General features: G+C 40.6%; 3 protein-coding genes across 6 annotated transcripts in view; 1 reads left to right on the top strand and 2 right to left on the bottom strand.

Moving 5' to 3' along the window:
* LOC117831144 (cilia- and flagella-associated protein 44) overlaps positions 1–1,961 on the bottom strand; it is a 25,744-nt gene extending 23,783 nt beyond the window's left edge. For 3 of the 4 annotated variants that reach the window (XR_004634929.1, XR_004634928.1, XR_004634930.1), the window contains exons 1-4: positions 1,427–1,961; positions 1,202–1,308; positions 937–1,090; positions 250–412 (exon numbers count right to left, since the gene is read on the bottom strand). Coding sequence is in view for 1 of the 4 variants with exons in the window: in XM_034709668.1 (XP_034565559.1) it covers positions 250–412; positions 937–1,090; positions 1,202–1,271 (387 nt within the window). In the remaining 3 variants the exon portion in view is untranslated. The remainder of the gene's footprint in view (positions 1–249; positions 413–936; positions 1,091–1,201; positions 1,309–1,426) is intronic. The other variant, XM_034709668.1, reaches the window with a different exon arrangement.
* On the top strand, positions 1,942–12,358 carry pum3 (pumilio RNA-binding family member 3). The gene is made up of 18 exons (XM_034709669.1): positions 1,942–2,071; positions 3,831–3,898; positions 3,975–4,175; positions 4,261–4,435; positions 4,615–4,690; positions 4,895–4,988; positions 5,218–5,284; positions 5,660–5,834; positions 6,015–6,118; positions 6,203–6,281; positions 6,479–6,577; positions 6,999–7,052; positions 7,171–7,251; positions 7,532–7,674; positions 9,599–9,821; positions 10,222–10,309; positions 10,884–10,974; positions 11,302–12,358. Exons 2-18 carry the CDS (start codon positions 3,832–3,834, stop codon positions 11,429–11,431), a joined length of 1,947 nt encoding a protein of 648 aa, XP_034565560.1. The 5' UTR covers positions 1,942–2,071; position 3,831; the 3' UTR covers positions 11,432–12,358.
* kcnv2a (potassium channel, subfamily V, member 2a) lies at positions 11,017–17,692 on the bottom strand. Its single transcript, XM_034709672.1, has 9 exons — positions 17,537–17,692; positions 17,242–17,379; positions 16,766–16,944; positions 16,488–16,659; positions 14,622–14,813; positions 14,075–14,329; positions 13,861–13,977; positions 13,351–13,476; positions 11,017–13,115 (listed from the first exon to the last, which is right to left on the bottom strand). Exons 1-9 carry the CDS (start codon positions 17,660–17,662, stop codon positions 12,837–12,839), a joined length of 1,584 nt encoding a protein of 527 aa, XP_034565563.1. The 5' UTR covers positions 17,663–17,692; the 3' UTR covers positions 11,017–12,836.

Here is a 17,692-nt window from a genome sequence, read left to right as displayed (position 1 = left end):
TAAAAAGAGATATCAGGATTTAACAAAACCTGCATGTGTTCATTACTCAGAGTTCTTGCTGTGAAAATACATGCTGCACGCTGTCATGTAAATGCATGCATCATTTCTTTATTAAAGATGCACAATACTTTCTGTTATCGCTCGTACAGATAATTAAAGTCAGTCAGTATGCAACCAATTGTGACAGTTCATATCAGTCACATACAGGCTGGAGTCTCACTTTAACATGAACTCTCTCAGCCATCTTACCGTGATGGAGCCAATTCCTCCTCCGCTGCAGGAGCGGAGGTATCTCTGCTCCCTGGTGGAAACATTCAACAGAACCAGGAGGTTTCCAGCAATGAACATCAGAGTGCTGTCGTCCAGCAGCTGCAGGTTCCCCCTGCGCCTGCTGTCATACCCAAAGGAATGTCTAGAAGAGTGATGAGTTAAAGGCGGCCTCGATTTGCTATGTATATTGTATCTTTAATGGAAGTAGTCATGCAAAGTGCAAAACAAATTGAACTTAAAATTACGTGCACTTTGCATTAATTCTATATTACTACTGAAAAGTTAATATTATTTTTTATAATATATCAAAATTATCTATTTTTCATATTTTGTAAAATAATACTATTACTAGCACATAGATTGCATTTATATTGTATTTAACTGTTTACTTAAGTTTTTATTCATACTTATACATACAGTATATTTCTAAACTAAATAATGCATAATATTTTTCATATTTAGATTCAGTTTGTTTACCCTCTCTATAGACAAATATCTAAAAATGATTTCCTCTGTTGAATGAGGTTAACTGAAAACTCAGATTACCAAAAACTATTCATTTATTCATGCATATCTCACCTCTATCACCTGACTATTATGAGGGAAGGTGAAAATAATTGAGGTGTGAAATATATCTTATTAAACTCAGTGTTCGTGAAAGGATACGAGAGGTGCAGGAGGTTGTCCGGGATGTCAGAGTCCGGTGTGATGAACGGTCTGGAGTGAAGCTCCTCATACTTGTAGGTAATGTCTGCAGAAAGCTCATTTCTGGTCTCCTCCTCAGTTTCCTGCTGCACTGCTGGGTTTTCAGGATCACCGTCTGTAAGAGGGGAGAAAATAGCAGCTTAATTCATGCATTATGTTGAGGAAATAGTGTATATTTATGCAACAAAATCATCATAACTGTGTTTTCAGCTGTTGAATTGTTTACCTTCCTGCTGTGAAGCTGACCGTGTGTCCTCAGCCTCCTCACCAACAGAGCCTTTGTTTTCGTCTGACATTTCTGCTGTTAAACCATCCGAGGCTCTGCTTTTCTACCTAAAATTAGGAAAGAGATATGAATTAATAACAGAAACTTTAAAACTAATGATACACTAAACAGACGATAACTTTAAAAGGGGAGTAAATATGGTAACAAAGCAAAATGCAATATTACCTGCTAGTTTGGAAAACCTGAAAGAGCTTAAATTTACTAAACTAAAGTTTAAAATTAACCCTGACTTTAATTAAATATCTGAAACTGTCTGCAGTACGCTCTGTAACTAACTGCCCTAGGTTTTAGTTTGGAGGCGTTTCCAGGCAACAAGGAAAGTCACACCGCCGCAATGCATGCCGGTTATTGTAGTTTCGACACCTTTTTCCCGTTTCGTTACCGTTGCTTCCTTTTTGGTCAAAAAGAGAATCACCTACAGATAAAGAAGAACTTCAACCTCCTTTGAGGGTTTAATTAGATTATTAAACTATGAAACATAGTTTTGTATTTTTTATAACGTTCTTTTGGGTAAAACATGGTGCATAGTTCTTTCAACTGCAAAGAACAGTCACAAAATCACTATTTGTAGCTGCTACTCGTCGCCTAATGTTCGTGAACCACCAGAAATATGGAGAAACACTTTTTTTAGGAATGCGGGACTGTAGGAATGTTAATTCTTCACTCATTTCTGGCTAGAAGGAGCTGTCGTAAAGTCTTCCACTTTCCGGCAGCTCATGTTGAATTTTATTGGACGTGTTGTGCCGTAAACCGCTCTGAGGACAGAACGCATGGGACTGAGCTGGGGAAGCGTGTGTGTACATTTCTGATGTAAGTTGAACCTAATATAATGCTTTACTCCTTGTTATTATGCGCGATTATGATACAGATATATGACAGGAATGTGAGGCGTCTTCAGGGGTTTAATAATAAACGCTGTCATACATTGTGAATGCTATCAGCTAACTTAGCTGGATCCGAAAAGGCTTTAAATCATCAATCCAGGCAGCGAATATTTCATCGTAAACTATGCAAATAGAAGGTAGTGTTCACTATTAGACACCATTCTGTGACTTGTGGTCTCACTCTTTAGGGGGTGATCTTTGTGGTATTTTTTGTATGTAAAACTTAATATTGCATGATGACAATTAAAAGCAGATTGTCGAATCTTATGTTTATGTTTATTTATTTGCACAATTAAAAGAAAATACATACAAAAAAATAGCAAAGATAAATAAGATAATGTGCAGGAAGAGGCAGAAAACTCGAGCTTATTTGAAGCCTCCACCCAAATAGTGTTCTAATATCAAAAATGAAATACTTATCTATTTATCAGATAGAAGTGTACATAGTGTGTATATATCTGTAATAGTTGCCATATTGTATTCTATTCTATTCTATTCTATTCTATTCTATTCTATTCTTTTATTTTATTTTATTCTATTTTACCCTTGTCATTGCTATTATTACTGTTATTATATTTTTTAACTATGTTAGTACACTGTTGTATTCCCCTGTGCCGTGTTGTAAGCTGCTGTAACAAAAGAATTTCCCCAAACGGTGGACAAATAAAGTATATTTTATCTTATCTTATCTTATCTGATAGTAAGAAGCTGGAGTTTCTGAAACAAAGGAGCAGATGAGACGTGTGGCTTCGATCGAGTTGCCATCCTAACAAAATGTTTCTGAAGGAGCAAAATGTTTTTATGGAGAGTCGTAGGAAAAGTACTACCCCAAACTACATTACAATATGAAAGATATGGATAAATTAGGCTGTAATAAAGAGTAAGGAGACAGTTTGTGGTAACAAGATGACTAATCCTTCTTATAATACCAAGAGATGTATTAGTTTTTCTGCTAACCCAATTTGTTCTTTCCAACTTTCTCAATTTATCAACTCTGAATAGTAATTTTGGAGGAGGTTTGGTGAACTACATTTTGCGGCAGCTTGCTTGTAGATCAATTACAGTCATACTTCCAGTGTAACTACAGTATCAACAGCAACTGAAACAGATACGGTTATTGAAGGGAGGTGCATGTCAGAACTGTTTTAACTGTGGTTAGATAATTCAGCTAAAGACAGGTTTAAAAAAAAGTAAAAATACTTCCCTTCCACCGTTTTCTTGTGAAAAAACAAAACAAAGCCAGATGGGAGAAAGTTGTTGAGGTCAGATTTCACTGATTAAAGGATTGTTTATTTTCATGCTGTCACATGAGGTTGAACACATTTGGGTGGTATGAGTTTGTGAAATATTCCTTGGAGCTGGATTGTCAGCTTATTTTAAAAATATATATAAAGCTTGACCTGGAAAAGTTTGCACTTTTACATAAATATCTCAATCTCACAATCACAACTGTTTCATTAATGAAGCTTAGATTAAATTTTTAAATCGTGCATTTAACTGCTCAGTTTAAAATTGCCCCCCATTAATTCTACAGGTTTATAAAAGTTGTTGTACTTCTTCTCTGCTCACACCCACAGTTAAATTATCCTCATAGTTGGCCTGGGAATGTGTCGGTTTTTGGAGCCCAGCTTTCTTCTAACTTGTTTCTGTATTTGTTTGTGTCTCTTGTCCTCTCTGCACACCAGTATGGAAGCGAAATCCAGGAAACCCTTCTCCCCTAAAGGAGGCAAGAAGCTGACACAGAAAGGAAAAGGTACGCTCTGACTTCTGTTATTCAGCTCGGCTCACCATCAGTCTCTATCTTTACTGACAAGTCGCCCTCTTTCCAGATTCCATAGGGACCAAACTCGGTGGAAAACCAGGTGGTAAGCCAGGCGGTAAAAAGCCTTTCAAACCGTACAACAGCAGGCCAGGAAAGAGCGGCGATGGGGGCAAGAAACAACAGAAATTTGGTTTCTCCAAAGCTGGGACGGGGCCTCAGAAGAGGAAGATGGCACCTTTCAAAGCTCGAAACAAAGAAGAGGGTGAAGGTCAGAAAAACGACTTCTTCTCTCTTTACTAAACCTGTCAGGGCACATGTCATGAAAAGTCTCTAATGTGTGTTTTTATCATCAGGTCCTGACGCAAAGAAGATGAAGAAAGGTGAGTTCAATGCAGAGCTGAATGAAGACCCGACGAAGAACAGGCAGCAGAAGAAGAAAGACTTAAAGAACAGCAGGCAGCAGGCGGAGAGGAAGGACATGTTCGAGATCATCTGTAAGGCCAAACGAGTGTGGGAGGTTCTCAGGAGGTACACACACACACACACACACACACACACACACACACACACACACACACACACACACACACACACACACACACACACACACACACACACACACACACACACACACAGTCAGAGTTACTCTGTTTAAAGTAAATGTTTTTTCACTTTGACTAAGAGAATGCTCTTGTTTGCTTTCACAGGAAGAAATGTGAGAATGAAGTGAAGACTAAACTGATGAAGGAGCTTCATGATCTGCTTCGTGGGAAGATCAAACAGGTGACTTTCTCTCTTATTGTTTGTAACTGTTTTATCGTGTTTTATAACTCTGTGAAGATCTTAAAATGACCTCAGTGTGTGAAATGTGAACATGGCGACATCACTCAGAAGTCTTGGTGCAGTCAGACGGGATCAGTCCCAGGTTTTTGCAGCGTCACTCGTCTTGTACGGTGGCTTCACGTTGCCCATATCTTCTCCCTCCAGATGGCGTTCGCTCACGACTCTGTGCGAGTGCTGCAGTGCTTCATCCAGTTCGGCAGCCACGAGCAGAGAATGGAGGTGTTCCAAGAGATTAAAGGTGAGCTCAAAGCCGAAACCCTGATCCACGCCTTCATCACTTCCACAGGGTTCGTACCAGTGCTAGACGGAGTCCTGAGGATATGCAACATTCAGATTCATGCTAGCTTTCCGTGACTACCAACCCCAGCTTTAACTCCAGAATGTGACTGATGTCCAGCTCCTGCTTTGATCTTGTGAACTATACACTAAAGAAGGTTTAACTGTCTCTGTTTCGTCGTCTCCTGCAGGGGACACCCTTACTCTGTCCAAGTCTCAGTACGGCAGACACATAGTGAAAAAGCTGCTGATGTACGGGTGAGTCAACTCTTCTTCTTCGGAAAGGCTGTGATATTTATATGGTATCTTTAAAGTAAACTGAATGATGACCATAGGACAGAGAAACTTATTGAGTTGCTTATAAATTTTATCACTTTTGTTAATTTACGTTTTCACACTGTTTGAAAGAGATCAACAGATTTTCGGTTGGTGAAATGTTCAATAAAAGAGGATGACTTAGAGTAAAAGTCAAAGATCCTTTACTTAAATATCTATAGTGTTGGAGCAAGATGCTGTGAACCACAAACATTCGGGGAAAGAAACACAAATATTGTGTCAAATGCTCTCAAGCTGAACATGATGCAAATTTAAATTGTGTGTAATGAGTTGTGTGTGGTTGCGTTTCCTCCTCAGGAACAAGGAGTTGTTGGCGCCGTTGATGCAAACATTTAAAGGTCACGTGCGTCAGATGCTCCGTCACTCCATGGCTTCATCCATCATTGAGTACGCTTACAACGACAAAGCCGTGCTCGCACAGAGACTCATGCTCAGCGAGGAGCTGTACGGGAACACCTTCACTGTGTGCAAGGTACACGAACACGCACGCACGCACGCACGCACGCACGCACGCACGCACGCACGCACGCACGCACGCACGCACGCACGCACACACACACACACACACAAACCCTGTAAGCCATAGTGTTAGGGTGTTGTGTTTTGAAATGTCAGCTGCTGATCATCTCTATGTCTGTGTTTATTTGTTCAGTCGTGCGTGTTGAACACCGTGGATAAAGTCATCAAGGAGAACCCGGACAAAGAGAACAACATCATCGATGAGATGAAGCAGATCATCACTCCCATGGCTCAGAAGTAAGACAAGAAGAAATACGTCACAGCAGATGTGACAGAGAGATAAAGTGCAATGAATGAACAGTTTGTGATTTCTGTTTTCAGAGAACAGGTGATCAAACACTCGATAGTCCACAAAGTGTTCCTGGACTTCTTCCTGCTGTCTCCTGAAAAACAGAGAACAGTAAGACTCATTTATAACAGTTGCTCTATACACAATAAGTAATACGAATACTATAATAAGCTATGTAGAAAATAAATACATGGTTAAAGTCCCCGTCTATATTAATATATAGATATTAAATGTGCAGTGTGTTTATATGGTGTACCTGTATTAACTGTAAACCTCTTCTCTCCTGTTTGTGGTCTCGGTGTGAGCAGGAGATGATCGAGTCCATCAGAGAGGCCGTCGTCTACATGGCTCACACACACGATGGAGCGCGAGTGGCAATGCACTGTCTGTGGCACGGGACATCCAAGGTGAGGACGCACACACACACACAGATGTACCAATAATTGTGTTATTAGATCGTTGCAACAGAAAGACAATGTGCAATGTTAAAGTGATTAATTAATTCAAGTGTTAGTGACACATTAGTAATACATAAAAAAAATCTGAAATGTTTTCACAACAGACTTTTTAAAAAACTAATAATATAGATTGAAAATAATTCTAAAAATCTGTTTTTTTTTTAAGATCTTTTGCTTGTGTCTCATCAGTATCAGATAATGTTGCCTGAAGCCTGAAGACGGCCTTTCTTGTTAATCTCAGATATCTCTCGTTATGTCCAAGTCTCTGTCTTACAATAAAGGATTACATTTTTCAATGAAAAGGATAAAAACAAAGTTTCCTGTGTTTAGCATCTTTGTTTTAAATAAAAGTTTATCTTATTTCGTTCAGGACAGAAAAGTGATCATCAAAACCATGAAGACGTACATGGTGAAGTTTGCCACCGTGAGTATTCTGTGCTGCTCATTCATTCATTCATTCATTCATTCATTCATTCATTCATTCATTCATGAAAAAATAAGCTGTTATTACTTTTTTACATCAAACTTGTTTGTGTCCACAGGGGGAGTTTGGTCACCTGGTTCTTTTGGCCATATTTGACTCTGTGGACGACACAAAGCTGGTTAAACAAGTCGTTCTCTCAGTAAGTTCAAGATGCTTCATCAGTGACGACCCTGATTAGGGATGTAAGGATACATTCAACCCTGGATTCAGCTGGAATCCTGATTTTAGGTTCACGATACAAATTTTTTTGAATCGATTTTAATCCACCGTTATTGTATTTTTTACTGTCTTGAGATATATCCTTACATCTCTAATCCTGATTATGGTGTGATGTTTAACTTCAGTTTGCTGTTTGGATATAAAGATTTGAGGATTGTTGTAAATGTAATCTTAAAGTCTTGTTTCTTGTGTTTGTTCAGGAGATCCTGTCGTCTCTGGATGAGGTCATTGGTAATAAGTACGGGAAGAAGGTTCTGTTGTACCTGCTGAGCCCCAGAGACCCGGCCTACCTGCTGCCAGAGATCATCAAGGTGCTGGAGCAAGGAGACGGAAACGCACACAGGTAACAGCTCTTTGTCTATCAATCAATCTTTACTTATAAAGTGCCAAAGTCAGTCAAAGCAGGGTTCCCACACGTCCTGGAAAACCTGGAAAACAGTTGACCAGTTTTCCAGAACTGGAAAACAGCTGGAAAATGGGAGAAAAAGTAAAATGTCCTGGAAAAGCACATATAGTCCTGGAAAATTATTCCAACATGGCTGTGTTTGACCTGACCCTATTAACAAACCAGAACCGAACCAGAACTGAACCAGAACCGAACCGAGCCGAGCTAGAACCAAACCAGAACCAGAACAGAACCAGAACCGTACCAGAACTGAACGAGAACCGAACCGGAATCGAACCAGAACCGTACCAGAACCGTACCAGAACCGAACCAGGCTTGAACCAGAACCGAACCAGAACCGAACCAGACCCGAACCAGAACCGAACCAGTACCGTACCAGAACTGAACCAAAACTGAACCAGAACCAGAACTGAACTCAAGCAAACTGAACCAAAACCAGAACCAACTCAGGTAAACAGAAACAGAAACAACTCAAGCAAACAGAACCAGAACCAAACTCGAGCAAACAGAACCAGAACCAAACTCAGGCAAACAGAACCAGAACCAAACTCAAGCAAACATTATTAATGTCCTCTGGTTGTTATTGAGAAAAATCTGATGCCTCAGCTTGGATGGGCTGATCCGATTTCTCCTCTCAGGGAGTATTTGCTCGGTCTTTAAAAAGACTCTCTCTGAAGGAACAGATGAAGCCATGATACACAGCCTCCCCTCCATCACCTGTATCCTATATCCTCACATATCATTGGCTGCATGGCCGCCATGCTGACCAATCAAAACAAAGTTCTGCTGTGAGCAGAGCTGGGGCTGAGCACTGAGAGCGAAGCAGCGAAAGGAAAAAACTGGGAGCCGGCTCTCTCTTGATGCAAGACGGCTCTTCTGATTCACTATAAAGCATCGGCTCCCAGAGCCGCAGCTTTTGATCATGACACATCACTAATGTGCTTAATCTGTGTTACAATTATGAGGGGGCCATGGACAATTTTCTTACCTGTAACAGGTCCCTGGCTCCAAACAGTTTCAGAACCCCTCCTCTAGCTAGCAGGAGTGCAAACTCCCGATAGTGAAAACAAAGGGAACAAAAAGAGCGACACAGCTGCACAGAAACTCCACATTGTAGACATCGCTGATCATAATAGACATCGCCATGCAGGAAGACAGTTTACATTTTTTAAACCTCTGAGAGATCTTCAAATACACCGGTGTGATTTTTTCAGAGTTTACGGTAACTCAAATAAAAAAACGTGACATTTGCTTTGTTTTATAACGACCACTTAGCAGGATGAATATCATGATTAAGCAGGTATATTTTGAGTCTGAGTTGAGTTGAGAAACATTTGTGGCCATTTTTGTCATTCAGATCTATTTAGGTCATTAAAGCACTGATCCTCTGATCATTATTATTATTTAATTATTTCAGTAAGGCAGCTTCCTGATTCCTTTGCAGGCTCTTTTGTTTTTTTCTTAGCTCATTTTATATTTTTTGAGAAAAGAGAAAGCTGAGATGAGAGTTGCCCATCATTGTTACTTGGTTGCACTAATAAAGTGAAGTGCTGTACATCTGTGGTTGCATTATTCTATTATCAATTTGCCATCATTTTTAAGCATGTAAGAGATGATTTCATTGATAGCCATAGACCACATGTCTTTCAATGTAGACTTCCACTGAGAGGAACATATTAGACTATTTAGGAACTAAATTTAGACGGTCATACCAGCTTGATCATCAATGAAAATGTCCTGGAAATGTCCTGGAAAATGATCTCTGGAAAAGAGTGGGAACCCTGAAAAGGTTTGATGCATGAATCCGGAATCTATTCTTAAAACATCCAAAGTGATTTCTCGTCTGTCTTCCTCTCATCAGTAAAAAAGAAACGGGAACTCGGAGGAAGGAGCTTCTGGAAGTTATCTCACCCGCTCTGCTGGAGCATCTCCGTGAAAATGCCGGCACCATGGTGATGGACAAGGCGACCTGCGTCACCGTGAGTGACATCCTGGCGTCTGCCTGTGGAGACTTGCGGCCCGCCATGACAGCTGTGTCTCAGATGGCCAATCAGGAGTTAGTGCCAGGAGGGATCAGCGGACAGGTTGGTGTAAATTCTCCTTATGTTTATGTTTTAACAGGTTCTTGACAACCAAGGGAAAATAAGTTTTGGAATTGTTTGATTGTACTTCATCAGTCCTCTTTTTACTGACAGGCTCAGACTGATGTTCTAAGTTTTCTACTTTAAAAAATATCATTTTTAAAGTGAACATCCCTCCTTATCAGAAATATCAGTTCAATCTTTTTCTAAGAAATTATACCAGACTCCATCAACAAAAGGTGTAATTTCATCTTGCAATATTGAACTGAACCTGTCAAATAATCAGCACTGTATCTACTTCAGGGATGACTTTGCAGCCATTACAGGCTGTTTCATGGCTGCTGGCTGAAACAATCTCCTATCTATCCTCTAAACTGCGCGCGTGTGTGTGTGTTTTCTGCAGCTTCACATGGCGGAGCATCCTGCAGGACATCTGGTGCTGAAGTGGCTCATAGAGCAGGACACGAAGATGGAAGAGGCTGGGAAGGAAGGTAAAAAAGAACACACATGATTAGGATTGTATCACCCTTAAAGAACCACTGACTCCTTTATTGTGACTCCATTAGTTAAGAGTTAACTTCAGTTTGCCAGAACTATGAAAAAAAATAACTTGAAGGGACTTAAAGTTATTGATATTTCATGCAATCTGTGGAGTTTTTCTGTACACTGATCAAAACTTACACATGTGCAGTTAAGTCTTATAAATCTCATTGTTTCAGCTTCTGGTTTCTTAATTTCCCATGCACTTTGTAAATTTGCCTCAGCTTTGCTTTATTTCATTAGCAAAAAAACAAAAACAGGTTAAATGACAAAAACTAAGAGAATGGTAAAAGTGTAAAAGGCTTGAAGAGCCACATGAGGGCGCAAGCTGCACCTTTAAACTGTGAACACAACCCAATTGTTCATTAGACTGCAGTGTAGTCTGTGTTTAACAGACTTAAACACTTCACATTGTGGAGATAAAGAATAAAGAAACAGTCTCCTTGGACGAAGTACATAAAATATAAACTAAAGTATAAAAAGCTAAAGCCTTCCCTCTCTTCTCCTCTCTCTCCTCTCCTCCAGAGCGCTTCGGCAGGATTCTGGTGGACACAGTGGGAACAGACAAACTGAAGACCTGGATCAGAGTCAACAGAGGAGCCATGGTGCTCAGCAGGTCAGTGATCACGCACACACAGAAGAGAAGAAAGAGCATTAGTATGCTTCAGAGCATGTCTATCTTTTATTGATAAGTTGTCTCAACAAATCCACTAATGAGTGAGTGATATCATGTAGACTAGCTCTTATATACACTCTATTGCACACATACAAATCCAAATGCACATGTGCACAGTGTGATACCACCTTAGATTTCTGTTAGCCATGAGCTAACTGAGCACTGTTTCAGACGGTTGATCCTCTCTTGATAAAGAAATTCAACAGTAAAAGAACATTTTCATGATTACAGCATCGTTTCTCAAAACCTTCATTTATTTTCATGCAGCCTCCTGAACAGCTGTGACAAGTCCGTTTCCTCGGAGGTGAAGGAGGCGCTGGAGTCCATCAAATCAGAGCTCAGCAGCATGAGTGGAAACAAAGGAGCGGAGATCCTGCTGGAGAATCTCAACAAGTAGAGACTTTGTATTTAAAACTGTTGATCTCAGCTCATCCTGTGGAGCGGAGGATATTTCTCCCTGAAAATACCTGCAGGTCTGCAAGTGTTTGCAGACATACTGGGAATGTTTTGAAGACATGGATCCCTCTTATTTCAGTCCCTTGTGATGAAAATCTCTTGAAATGAAATGAGACTTGTGAGGACAAATTAATATCACAGAAACCTGTTCATGATGCTGCTTGTGTTCAGGGAGTCATGTGCAAGTTTTACAAACAATAAATTACATGTTCTGTTATTCTTAAAATAAAGCTGTTTAACGTCTCTTATTAGTACAACAACTGAGTGATGTCGTACTCTGATCCTATGATGTTTCTTTTTCAACACAAACACTTTTTATTTGCTGGAGGTGGAGTCATATAGACCTTAACTTATCACATAATGAGGAAAGAAATGCTAAATAGATTTATAACGACTGGGTGAGTGAAGAGTGTTTGTGTTGAAGAAAATAAGCTGTGGAAATTATTTAACCATTGATTCATTCATTCATGCAGAAAACAAACATGCAGGGAGACTTTCCATTAAAACCTGAGGAACTAAAGGGTGTTATGTCTTTAAGAAATGTTCTGTTTCAGAGTAATAATGGTTCACACAGAGTCCTTAAATAGTCTAAGAAAATCACAGAAACACAGTGCTCCTCTTTTAGCTGTCTTCATACCGATGTTTTTTTCATCCCTAAGGTCTTGAGATGTCTCTAACCAGTGAAACCGAAACCAAAACGTGTCCGTCTTCAATGTGTGCAGACACTGAACAGCACAGACTCATGCTATCTAAAGGTCCCGATTGTTTATGCCATCCTTTAATTTCATGTAACATTTTATAACTTGTGGTGATTGTTTCTTTTGAAAAAAAATTTTGTTTGAAAAATAAAAATGATTGAGTTCTTAAATCTGTCTTTTTCTTTTTTTTAGAGAAAGGGAACAGGTGTTTCCAAACCCAGCAAACATAGAGGTGTCTCCTAAGGAAATTAAAGGACATCTCTGCTACTATAACAAAACTGACTAATGAAATATCTTCTTTTCAAAGATGTAAAAAAAACTTATATTTTCATTACTAATAACACGATTACTGACAAATAGATCTTTAAACAAATTCAAATCTAGCTAATTCTTTAGACAGTTGTTTTTTTTAAAAGGACCTTCAAATCTTTTTTCTTTTGCGTCATTTCTTAACAACTGAAATCAATCAAAGTGAAATATGTGAACGTAACTGAAAAATGAAATCCAGTAGAAGACTGACACCCACATTTTTTTAACAAAAGTCAGTGAAAAAGGTCTGATGTGTACCTACAGTTCTTTTAATCCACATACTAGGAGTCTCTGTTGTCCTGAAAGTCTTCACTGCACACCTGGAAACCTGAACCTGTTTCACAGCAGACGTGATGTCCTCTGATGAACGGTGTCCTCGCAGCACTCTGCCAGCCTCTTGGCCGCCCTCCTGGCAAAGTGCACCTTCCCCCGGGCCTTGGTGACGGCCGTGTACTCGTGGGACTTGAGCGTGGCGTAGTAGTCAGAGAACTTGTTGTAGAGGATGGAGATGGGCATGCCGTTCAGGATGACGCCGAAGGAGATGCAGCCAAAGGCGAAGATTCGGCCCAGGTTGGTCTCTGGAAACATGTCGCCGTAGCCCACTGTGGAAATACTCACCTGAGGGATGAGAGGGTGAAGAATGAAGGAATGTAAAAGTACGATTTAATACAGTGTATGTTTGACTGATGTTATCCTGATTCATATACTGTATGACATGCAGTCATCTTTTAATTGATATGGCATGACTGATTTTTCTCCAGAAAGTCACTTAGTGTGTTTTTTTAAAGGTGAGATTTAACACAGATTACAACACAGATGAGACACTTCAGGTTTGCAGTGTTTGTCTACTCACAGCAGCCCACCACCATGCGTGTGGTATGGATGTGAAGTTGGTGTTGTAAACGTCATGCTCCACAGTGTACACCATGGCTGAAAACACGAAGATGCCCATACCAATGAAGAGCAGCAAACAGCCCACCTGCACACACACACAAACACACACACACAAAGTTTATTTATATTAACTTAACTTTGTATGCTGCAGCCTGGCTTCTGACTGGTTCCAGGAATTTAAGAGCTCTTGCCCTAGGTCTTTTCCCCGATCAAGTCCAAACTACGTATATTTTGTAGTAGACACAGTGACTGCTCAGACTAAAATTGTGGGCGTGGCAGACATTCAGGCAGGGCATCAAACGCACATGTCTCGCCATAAACAGGAAATTGATTTTGGGGGCTTTAAAATGCACGAAATCTCACCAAATCGGCCACACGCAACACCTGCTGCACATCAGGTGGTGGTTGTGCGAAGGCCCGTTCATCTCGGCTTGCGCCTTTAATTATTATTATGATTTGAGACTCTGACCTGCTGGTAGCACTGCCTCAGTGTGAACCCGAAGGCTCTGAGGCCTGTTGAATGACGAGCCAGCTTCAAGATCCTGAAGATTCTCATCAGACGCATGATCCTGAGGACCTGACCCAGCTACAGGCGAGACAAAACACACAGGAAGAATAATTAATACACCTGTGTGTCTGACTTTTTATTTTTGTTCTACCCTGCTGCTTCATCCGCCTCTTACCTTTCCAACCCGTCCTACATTCTGGATGTCCTCGGCGTGCAGATGTATGTCCTTGTCCTCAAAGTGCTCCAGCATCATCTGCAGGTAGTGTGGCAGGATGGCAACCAGGTCTACTGTGTTCAGCACACTGCGCAGAAAACACTTGATGTCAGGGGTGGAGGCCAGGCGCAGCAGGTACTCTAGGGTGAAGAAGGTGATGCAGAACGTCTCCAGGTACTCGCCGTAGAACCTGCCGCTGGGTTGACCTGACGGGGTCTGGTTGAGAGAGACATCAAAACTAACAAAGAAATCATGGTTCTGGCGACTAGCTTTTATGAACTATCTAAAGCTGAAATGATCACAGGAGTTCTTTGAAGGATTACTGAGATGTTTGTCCAAATGCACCGGCTCAGCTCGACGATATGACACTGATATAAACCGGGATTAAAAAGCTTTGAAGAGAATAACTCCCATTACAAAGCTGTTTAAATGTTGTGTGTTTGCTTATGCATTCTTCTGGCTTTTCATACAAAACAACATAAACACAGACAGTAAGTATAGCCCACACCTTGTACTGCATCTCTTCCACAGTATTGAGTGTCATGGCAACAAGTGAGATCAACACGAACATGGAGGAGGCGACCCCCATCAGCTTGGCGGTAATCGAGGAGAAAGGGTTCTCCATCAGGTTCCAGATTTTGCTTCTGGTTGACCCGAAGAGCATGTTGTGAAAGAGCTCCTCATTCTCCTCCATCTCCACCTGGTTCACACACATTTACACACACATACACACATTTACACACATTTACACACATTTACACACATTTACAACCCACTCAGAGTAACAGGTAAGGCATTTTTCATAGCAATAAATATGCTTCAAAACCTCTGAAACCAAACAGAGCACTAAAACTGGGTTTGAAAGAATAAATACTGAAAGCGTAAAGAAACTGGTACGACAAAGTGGATCAGAATGAGACCTCTGTGATGGAAACATCTGTCTAAGTCTGCGCCAAGAAAGAGCTTATTCTCCGTTCTCCATCTGTTAAGAAGTGCAGCTGTGATTTATAATGTAGGTCAGACGTGCACAAAGTCAGCCAGCAGATTACTGACAAAATGTCACAGGTAATAAAAATAGAGAAACAAGCTGCTGAAGAGATGATGTCTTTTTAAACATGGCGTCAGGAGGGGGAAACAACATGAATATATTAGTGTGCATTAAATACTGTTCTACTACAGAGACATGAACTATGAACTAATGTTACCCCAGTTTACCTCATGGTCTGGTAAATCTGTCATGTCTTTGTTTGGATACTCTCAAAACAGACAGAATAAGACAAGTAGAATTAGCATTTCTTGGATAAATAATGCAGCAAACTTTAGAGCTATGAGTCATCTCCAGCCGCTGCCTTCTAGTGCAGCATAATACATCTCTTGGAAACATGACTAAGGGTCTGCACACATGCTAGCAGCTTGGTAAAGCTATAGTCTACCACATTGTTTAAGGTAATATTAGGATGCTGAAGAGGAAATGGCAGTTATATGATTGTGTATGGGAATGACATCAGTATTGCAGGTGACATTTTTATTTTATCTGATACAATAAGATGTAATGTGACAAATTAAGGCAACACAGATAGGTTGAAATAGGCATAATGCATTAGAAATGGAAATTAGAAAATCTTGTCCACCCACTGCTAATCATTCCTACAAGTCGAGGGAATGAACTCACCTGCAGCGGGGATTCAAACTTTTTTGTTTTGGCGTTTTACTCTTTTTACTGGACAGTCTTTTAGATTAGGAGGAAGGAAAGAAAAGGAGGGAGAAAGGGTCATCTAAGCCAGTGGTTTTCAAAGTGGGGACCGTAGCTATGGGGGGCCTTTTATTTGATTTATTCTACAACACATTTGTTAATAATTTCCTGTGCTAAACAAAGGTAATAATTATTGAAAAGTGAATAAAAGTAAGAAAATACATTCTAAAAGTTGATGTTTCTTTACATATTTTGAAGCATTGTCTGTGAGTTTCCAAAGGGGGTCCCCTGTCAGAAGCTAATGCTGTTTGGGGGGCCTTGGCATGGTAAAGTTTGGGAGCCCCTGATCTAGGCAACTAAGCCTATCCAGATTATCTCCCCAAACTAAGGGGATTGTGTGGGTTATGCTGGAAGACGTTACCAAAGCAAACCAGTGAACTGTTTGCCCTCCATTGCACTTGGTTGTTCCTCCTTGTTTTATCCTTAACTGATGCTTGATGAAAGATGTTACTGTCTGTGACATTCACACAACTTAAATGTCACAAACTTTCATTCCTCACACTGTGGTTCTGATCATGCCTGTTGTTTCTATAGTCTGCATATATCAGGCATGCAGATACATGAAATATGGGTAAGACTAAACCAGTCTCCAGAGCTGCAGGCACATTTCTGTTGACCCACCTCAGCGATCAGCTGTTTCTGTATTTTCAGCTGCTCGTTCAGCTCGTCCTGCCTCTCCTCAAAGGAGATGCGGCAGCAGCGTTGGCTGTTCTTGATCCTCACGCCCCAGTAGTTTATCTCCTCCAGGAAGTTGCGAGGACACAACTCGTCTTTAATGCACAACACTCCAGTTCTGATGGAGAAGACAGAGGCATGAGATAACGGGTCAGAATAAACAGCACTAAAAAAGACAAAAGGCTGCTTCTGAGAGGTCGTTTAAAAACAGGTTTTATTCCAACCTGTAGAAGTTGAAGATGTTGTGGAAGATTTTGGGGTCCCGGTCAAAGAAGAACTCTTTGCTCTGGACGATGTAGTCGTCACACAGGCTCAGCTTCCTGTAGTGGTCTGTGTACGTGGCCAACTTGCCGATCCTCGTCTTTGGATACCTGGCAGCTAACACGTAGGGCAAGTGGTACACCTGCAGAGGAGGAAAGCAGAAGACAGTACATTTCTTAATCACTGGTAAAGGTGTTTTCATTTGTTTTGTTTATCAGCTGGTTAAGTGTAAAAACAAGAACTTTTAGAGGACATCATTTGATCAGGCAGTTTGCTCCACCTGGGTTCTGTTAGAGTCATCGCAGTCCATTTTGTGGCTGCTTGCAGAAGCAAATTATTAAAGCAGCTCCAAACTTTTTGTATCCGTTCATCACTTCAACCAAAGACTATGTGAAATAGGACTCAGGTTGAAAATGATGAGAAGAAAAAAAGACGTTACCGTTCCTCCAACATTGATGTTCAGATTGAAGTGTTGGGTTTGAGAGAGCAGCAGACGAGAGTGAGACACAGAGCTTCGATCCTCTTCCTCCTCGTACTCATACTCAGCATAAAGGTCGTAGATGTCTCTGCCAAGGTCCTTCACAATTAATACAAAAAATGCATTTTAAATGCAGCATTTGAAACAGCATTTAAAGCTTTTATACAACATGAATGACACACTATAAAGAAATAATGAAACTAGATATCCAATCTCCAATGACTTGAAGCTCAGAGACTAAAACAAAGTGTCTGACCTGCATGGAGCTCCATGGCTTCACGAAGGTGTTGCTGAGGTCCAGGTAGTCATACTGCTCTTTGATTGTATGAGTCTGGCTGCCGGGGAACAAACTCCTGCTGCGGGATCTGAGGTGGGCCAACATGGTGGCCCCTGGATGGGTTTGATTTCTTAA

This window comes from Notolabrus celidotus, chromosome 19, assembly GCF_009762535.1.
Source record: "Notolabrus celidotus isolate fNotCel1 chromosome 19, fNotCel1.pri, whole genome shotgun sequence".
NCBI lineage: Eukaryota > Metazoa > Chordata > Actinopteri > Labriformes > Labridae > Notolabrus > Notolabrus celidotus.
Note: the sequence above shows the minus strand (reverse complement) of the source record. Positions and strands in the feature narration are given on the sequence as shown.